At 47.1% G+C, this 7,512-nt stretch overlaps 4 protein-coding genes across 4 annotated transcripts; 1 reads left to right on the forward strand and 3 right to left on the reverse strand.

The window, feature by feature from the left end:
* Positions 1-2,023: 2,023 nt before the first annotated feature.
* Positions 2,024-3,523, forward strand: BDR25DRAFT_302595 (uncharacterized protein). Its single transcript, XM_033689832.1, has one exon. The coding sequence runs from the start codon at positions 2,105-2,107 to the stop codon at positions 3,395-3,397; it is 1,293 nt and encodes a 430-aa protein (XP_033549214.1). The 5' UTR covers positions 2,024-2,104; the 3' UTR covers positions 3,398-3,523.
* BDR25DRAFT_353406 (uncharacterized protein) lies at positions 3,420-4,355 on the reverse strand (the record flags this gene model as incomplete). Its single annotated transcript, XM_033695162.1, has 7 exons — positions 3,420-3,606; positions 3,645-3,775; positions 3,832-3,856; positions 3,900-4,046; positions 4,101-4,150; positions 4,228-4,269; positions 4,299-4,355. The coding sequence occupies 7 exons, from the start codon at positions 4,353-4,355 to the stop codon at positions 3,420-3,422; spliced, it is 639 nt and encodes a 212-aa protein (XP_033549215.1).
* A 283-nt stretch (positions 4,356-4,638) lies between these two features.
* On the reverse strand, positions 4,639-5,548 carry BDR25DRAFT_353407 (uncharacterized protein; the record flags this gene model as incomplete). The annotated part of the gene is made up of 6 exons (XM_033695163.1): positions 4,639-4,762; positions 4,867-4,908; positions 4,977-5,083; positions 5,196-5,288; positions 5,357-5,419; positions 5,462-5,548. The coding sequence occupies 6 exons, from the start codon at positions 5,546-5,548 to the stop codon at positions 4,639-4,641; spliced, it is 516 nt and encodes a 171-aa protein (XP_033549216.1).
* A 624-nt stretch (positions 5,549-6,172) lies between these two features.
* Positions 6,173-7,142, reverse strand: BDR25DRAFT_312927 (uncharacterized protein; the record flags this gene model as incomplete). The annotated part of the gene is made up of 2 exons (XM_033691340.1): positions 6,173-6,360; positions 6,410-7,142. The coding sequence occupies 2 exons, from the start codon at positions 7,140-7,142 to the stop codon at positions 6,173-6,175; spliced, it is 921 nt and encodes a 306-aa protein (XP_033549217.1).
* Between the last annotated feature and the right edge of the window lie 370 nt (positions 7,143-7,512).

A 7,512-nucleotide genomic window follows, 5' to 3' on the forward strand; every position in this document is an offset into this window, starting at 1 on the left:
GCGAGGTGCGACTAAATACATGAGGGAATAGGGGTAACAGCAGGGGTCGGGGCCAGGTCGAGGTCGGGGCCGATACGAGGGCCTTCCGGAGGTTCTGGGCGACTTGAGATGGAACGATTCATGAGGATCGTTACACTACCCCCCCCTCTGTAGACTGATAGTCCCTATCAGTAGTAATCATAGTACAAAGTATCGCTCTCATGTCCTCTGCCTCCTTGAACCGAAACTGGTCCGATTTGGCTAGGTGTCCTTGCCAAGTATTCCTTCGCACTGCCAGCGGTGTCCTCCAAACCAAACGCCATGCGTGCGCGCCTGCTCTGATAGTGATCTGTAGATGTCCAGCCTGTCACTAATTAAAACTTGCCATTTGTTCCTAGCCATCTGTATAGTTATCAATCTTAGGCGTGCGTTTAGTAAGGTAGCATTAGGTATTGTTAGGGGTGCCTTAAAGGTCTCTTGCTATTAAGGTAGCGGGGATGATTCAAGGCATTGTTAGGGGTGCCTAAAAGGTCCCCTGCCATTGACGTAGCAGGGATAATTCGAGGCATTATTGGGGGTGATTTGGTGGTGGCCCAGCAGTGTTTTGGTGGATCAGCTGCTCAAGCTGTGCTTGTAGTTGAGCATAGATATACTGCTGGGGGGTCGACTCCGAATCGGGTGGGTCTAGCTTCAGGTCCTGCGGACGCAAGTTCAGCTGTTGACGGGGTGGTGGTATGGCTCGGCTAGAGCGTGTTTGACTCTGGGGTCAGGGGGTGGTTGAAAGTCAGGCATTAGCGGTTGTCTCTGATCCTGATAGGTTATTAGTAGTCTCTAAGTTTCTACCTTAGCGCATTCTTTGCAACTTTTCTGAAGGCAATCCTAATCGCATAGGGATAGAAAGTTCTAAACCCAAAGGCTTTAGTTAACTAGAGGTCGATGGGATCCGGTCTATAGACTGAATAGATTGATATAACAGTGTGTGAGTATCGCGACCTAAACTGAATCGGACGCGTCTTAGAGCTTGGACGTAGTCAAACAAACAATTGATGCGATATTGTAACAAGGCCGTCACCGGCGAAAGCGAGTTTTCTGATATAATGTAACAGCGCAGGCAAGACAATGGGTCTGAATGCGGTATAAATCCACTCAGAGGCATATGGGAGTGCGTGGGGACTCAGAGACCTGGGAATACCAATGACACCTATAGGCCTTGTACGTAGGATATCAGAAAACTACCGAGCTAGCTACGGGGGCGAGGTGCGACTAAATACATGAGGGAATAGGGGTAACAGCAGGGGTCGGGGCCAGGTCGAGGTCGGGGCCGATACGAGGGCCTTCCGGAGGTTCCGGGCGACTCGAGATGGAACGATTCATGAGGATCGTTACAGGGACGTCGCAATCGCCCTTATGTCTGCAGCTCAACTAGCAGTTGTCTGAGGACTCTGAGGATCTAGGAGCTATCTCAGACTAGCTCTGTCAGGGATCCTGCAAAATTCTAGGAGATTTAGTCTGCTAGTTATTAAGCTGTAGTTAGGAGGGCGATACTGTTAATCTAAAATTAGGGTATAGATAGGTTAAAGTTCTGCGCGCGTTTAGATTTTACTCTACTAATAATAGTTAGAATTTAGTAAAAAATATACTATTTTATAGCTACAGCTTGTCTCTACATTCCATTAAATTCTAAGCCTATTTAGACATATAGTAGTAGAGATATTGTAAATCTAATTCTATTGTGATGCTCTTAAAATAGGCTTATTTATAGAAAAAATTACAAAAGTCCCTCAGACAGCTGAGGAGAGAAACGCTACTGACAGGGGTCAGAAACCGCTAACCCCTAGGCCATACTCTATTTGGAGTAGCAATATGCATGGTGGTTTGTGCGTCCTCGGTTCTCTCCTCACCACGTCTGAGCTAGCTGAGATAACCCATCATTCACATTTAGCGAAGCGCTACTCCAGATTAGGAAAGACGTCAATTGTCAGGCCATCCATTGGGCGGGTTTGGAGCCGAACCTTCCTGCGATATGACGCGCGCCATCTTACCTCAACAACTCTGGAACATACAAAAAGCCTTCAATTTCTCAAAGCTTTTCCAGCCCGCTTCAATTCACAATCTGATCATTGCCATGCCTTCCCTTCTGGATCTGTCAGCTGAACTCAAATTGACCGTCGTGAAGCATTTGGGCTCAGAAAGGAACAATGATATCCTCAGCATTAGTCGTACTTGCCAAGTACTTCGAGAGCTGGTCGCGCCCTCGCTTTTTAAGAATATTGTACTCCGAAATAACGAAAAAAGCGGGAATTCCGTAAAAGAGATTCGAAGTGGGTCATACAAAGACTTTGTGCGAGCTATCCACTATGAGGGCATGATCAGAGTCCTAGACGGGTGGACCTTACACAATGCGGATGACCAAGCTGAAGAGCCAAAAGAGGAGCATTTCCCAAAATGCGTAGAGGACATTCTTTCAAACCTCAGTCGATTTCCGAAGCTCGAAAAGCTCGTGGTCGAGTTCCCTTGTGATGATGATGATCTCGCTAGAGGTTTCTATAACTTTGACGAGGAGGAAAGTTATGAGCAGGCTGTAGAAGTGGAGAGCGAAGAAGCGTGGCGTGCCCTCATGGCAAAATCGTACGAAGCAGTTGGGCGGAACTCCCAACATTCCATAAAAACGCTCGAACTCCGGGGACTGGTCGCTAGGCAGGCGTCTTCGTGGAATGGTCAAGGGTTCCGAAATTTTCTTGGTGGAATGGAGAGTTTCATCATCTCCATCAAAGGAGGAAATAATGACGTAGGGTGGTGTGTGAATACTCTACAAGGCTACCTCGAGTTCATCACACACCTGGGAAACCACTTCTTTGATCACCTCACCAACGTGACCAGTTTTTCCTTCACTGCGACCGATGAAGGACCACCTGGGCTGGAGGGGTTGAGACATGTACCCCTACCCCTGCTCGCGCACCATATGCCGCATCTCCAGACGCTGGAACTTGGCTGGATTTTTATCAACCCACAACTATTAGAATTCATAAATAGTCACCATGAGACGCTCATATCTATTCGACTCGAACATACTTTCTCCGGAGCTAGCTGTCGTTTGGCGGAAAACGGAATCACGTGGGCTGAATTCTTCAACTCGATACATAGAGCAGGTCCCTCAAAGCTGAAGAGGCTCGAAATCCTTCCCCTTGAATCCCGCCTCAAAGAAGATGAAGAAGATGAGAGTATGAGCCCGGAGGCGGAACGAGTTCAATCAGCCCTTGACCAAAATCCCGAGAAGAGACTGTTTTCATATGCCGGCTTGAGCAGTAAGTATGGAATGCTTTTCGAATATGAAGAGAACAATATTGAGCAGTTCGAGCGTGGTGAAGATCAGAGAGGCTACGACAGGTTGATGTCTCTGATTAAAACGAACATCTAGGATAGCAAATGAAGGTGGCTGGCTAGCGTGGGACGCGAGGTAAGAGGCCTGGGCTCGGGGGTTTCATCAACTTGACCGGGTCGAGTAGTTTGATAGTAGCGGCGTAGTTTGAACAGGAGAAAATAGCCTTGAAGTATCGAGCTCGTTTTGGTAGTTGAGATAACTGTATCGTGCTGTGAAGTACTTTCTCCCTGCCCGTTTTTGCTACTCTGAGCCAGCTCAGCCATGTCCTTGGCTGTTCACTTACATTGCTCTCTCCAAGCGAAGACATTGACCTTGAACAGCCCCATTCCACAGCATGATTTTCTCACAATGCACTTCCCTCAAATCTATATAAGCGCCCTCCACAGCACCAACATTCGAGTCAACTTCCAAGAGCTTCACCGCTTAGACAGTTTTTCTTACTAATCACCTAAAAGAAGCTTCCCTTAAACGATGGACCGTTCAGGATGTGAAGATCTGGGTGGCATGGCGCGAGGCTTGCGAGTTACCATTCCTCGACCCTAGGAGACGAATTCGATAACGAACTACCAGCCAGACTGGTTGGATCGCGGACCATACAGGCTGTACGGAAGGATCCGGGACTTTGCAGTCCTCGGTACTTGATCCAGTTTCATTTCCACCGGGTTGCTGATCCCAGGATAAAGGACTTGTGGTTTTTAGCCGGTTGGAGTGTAGTTTTTGTTGCATTATAATATACCACCGTACTTCAAGCACCAATTCTAGCAAAAGCCATTGGAAGGTTGGAGTGCTCTTCTTTTAGCTTAAGATTTACGATTTATCACTTAAAAGCTTCTTGCCAAGATGTGATAAAATCTAGCTATGTTCACGTCCGAAGTGTAACTCATTGTAGTCATGCCCCAAATGCAGGACTAACGTACCTCCCTGCGTGGCGAGACACCCGGTGTAGCGAGATAAATGGGGGGGTACTTTGACTTTCAGCAACTGGAAAGCCCATGCGCACAATGAATATTCCTATAATTCTATTAAAATAATCTGCTGTAGCTAATCCTAAATGTCCATAATCAACTCTTCCCTAAAATTACGTTTGTATTGTCGCCTCTAAGCTAGATTTATACAGCGCCTTCTTTTATAGCGTAACAGACTTCCCTTCTTACAGCACTAACGTTAAGTCTTTTTTGCTTAGAATTTTTTTTGTAAAACAGCTTTATTCTAGCCTTAAAACCTCCCTCTAATGTTTAGAAGTTATTATTAGCTTATACGCGCTATCGCGGGCAAATTCATGCAGGGTCACCATGTCGATTGGTACTCCCAGCGGAAGCGAGACTCCAATCCTGGCTAATGCAAGATAACCCCGCACATCCTATCTCATCATCTGCGGGTAATTTACTGTAAGATATGTGGCTGTGCAGATTGCACAAGCGGCTTAGAATATAGTTAAATCTAATTCAGGATTAGGAGCAGTGCGACAACTTAAAGGGCTTAGCGCTCTTTTAGTTAGCTAATACGTGTCAGCGTTGAAACTAGCTTTAACACAGCTATCGTAACAACTTCGAGATACAGTCCAACGCACGATGACCTTAATAGCCGCTGATGACATACAGCTCTACACTATCACCTCTCCCTTAAGCCCCTTAAGCCGCTATTGTTCCCTCTGCTGACTAAACAAAAGACGTAATTAAGCCCACCCGTCCTCATACTTCTTGAGCCCACCATAGCTGATTCCTAGACTAAGCAACAGCTGAGAGCTAGTCTTAGCTCGTTAAAGAGAAATCTGATAAGATAGGAGAGGTATAAGCTAAGATAGAGTGCGGCGGCCATAGAAATCGAAGCCTACGCTTCGGCGGGTGGGTTTAGTGTCACTGGCAGAACGCCATCGTTTGCAAGCACCTACGAAGGTAGAAAAGCTCGACATGTTTTGGTGATACAGCTATTATACGGTTAAAAAACTAACAGCTCCTTACATGAGCATTGCAATCTTTAGTATGGTAGAGATACGTCAGTTTGACCTCTGAGGGTTATGAGGAGTTTTGGATCGATTATGTTCGTGAGGGATGAGTACTAGCAGAGCTGTAATAGTGGCTATGCTAGGCAAGGCGCTACGCTATCTAGGGTCGCATGCCACCCTCTTTCATTGGCAATGATCCTTATAATTCTCTCTTCCCAGCGCCATCCATTCCGGATAATCATGGCGTGTGTGTGTGTGTGTCTTCTATTATGGCCATGCACCCTATGGGTATAGGCCGTTACAATGCGCTAGCTATATACAACCTGCTGCTTCACACTTTCTTCATTTCATGAGTCAACCATGAGTCCTGCTCATCCCTTGCCTAACGCCATGCTCAAAGATGATCATGGCAAAGGTGTGGCTGGTGCGGGTCGGCCATCCTCCCTGCTGGCGTCACCAAGGTGTTTTATACCATCCCTCAAGTAGGATCATATTCAGTCTAGTCGTTGCAAATTCGCCCTGTGCTATCGTGTGACGGTTGACTGTCGGCCTCCCGGTACCACTCCGTGGGCTTTGCAATTAACCGCACCCCTCCTGAGCTGAGCCTGTATCGACTCTCCTCACAAAACCAAGGACATTGCAAAGCACGGAAAAATTCATCCACAGAACCCTTGCGCGACTATCCGGCAGAATATATGTATTAGTAAAAGCGCCTCCAAATATAGTCCTGGTTGTCTAGATGCAGAGTCATTTTCATCCCCTTTTATAATACCGGGATTAAGTTCCTCTTAGCCCGGGGTGAAAAGGAGTAGTAGCAAGCACAAAGAGAGGGTAAGTCCACGCCCAAACATGAGGTGGAGAGTAGTTTACACGCCACGGGCGCGATGGGCAGCTTCCCAACGTTGTCTTCTTGTAGCTATTTCCCTCTCTCGAATACTCTTGCGCAGCTCCGAGAGTCTCTCAAGCTCTTGATTTTCTATTTTCCGCAAAAGCAACTCATCCTCAAGCTCTTTCTCTTTGTTATCTTGTGTAGCAGAAGTATCGGCGCTACATCCTGGAAGTGATATTAATATCGCGTCTCAGGTTCTGACATGAAGTCTTACCTTTTGATAGTTTCTCCCTAAGCTTCTTAAGGAAACGCGGTATGTAGACCACGAGATTGAAACCATTACCATATTTGCTTAGGCAAATAATTGTAATCATCGAGTCTGCATAGTTCTGATATATACCAAGGCCGTAGACTATTTCCTGGCCAAGCACGACGTTGAAGGGACAGTCACGAAGAACTTCGAAAATTAGCTGTCGCGTCTCTCGTCCGTCATTTTCGCCAAAGCGCCATGTCCCGCACACCTGGCCGAGGCTCTCTTGGACAGATCCATCCGCGAACTTCAGGCTAGAGTGATTTTCCGATATTTCCCAGCCATTTGCCTCAGCGAACGCAGCTGAGACGATATTCGGTTGAGCCCCGGAGTCCGGCAATGCTAAAACAGGCACCCCGTTAAGATAACCTGCCATTCTCTGAGTCTTGTTATGGTTCCCGATAAGATTGACAACTCGCTGCGTCAACATCTTCCGTTTAGCATAGCGAATGCGTTGCTTATGAACTGACATGGTCCTCGTCTCTTGGAGGAACTTGTTTCCCAAAATAACGTGACGGGAGCATTTGCGCAAGACGTAAAAAACCAAATCGTAACCTCGTTCAGGCTCTGCAGAGAACCTCCACTTTGCCTCCACTTTTCCTAAGGCGCGAGCCGCCTTACCATTCGCCAGTTCAAAAGCTCGGTGATCCTTTTCTGCTAGTATGAAGCCGTGCTTACGAGCGTACCGAAACGACATGAAGTTGGATTCAGCCCCGGTATCAGGAAAGGCTGCAGTCCTGGCCCCATTCAAATCACCGAGGACTTCCGGTTCGATATTCGCTAGATCGTGCCCTGAGACCGTCTGCAGGCGTATAATTGTTTGCTCTATTAGCTTCCCATAGGCCTATTCCGGCATCATTAACTATATATCCAGCAGGAATATGCTCAGCATTCACTTACCTTCTACAACCACGAAGAGAGCGTCGTCAGCCATCCATTTAGCAGAGATATGCTCAGGATTCACTTACCAACTATTACCACCAAGAGAGCGTCGTCAGCTATCCCTTTAGCAGAGATATGCTCAGGATTCACTTACCTTCTACAACCACCAAGAGAGCGTCGTCAGC

The sequence above is a fragment of the Lindgomyces ingoldianus genome (genome assembly GCF_010093535.1).
Source record: "Lindgomyces ingoldianus strain ATCC 200398 unplaced genomic scaffold BDR25scaffold_11, whole genome shotgun sequence".
Classification (NCBI taxonomy): Eukaryota; Fungi; Ascomycota; class Dothideomycetes; order Pleosporales; family Lindgomycetaceae; genus Lindgomyces; species Lindgomyces ingoldianus.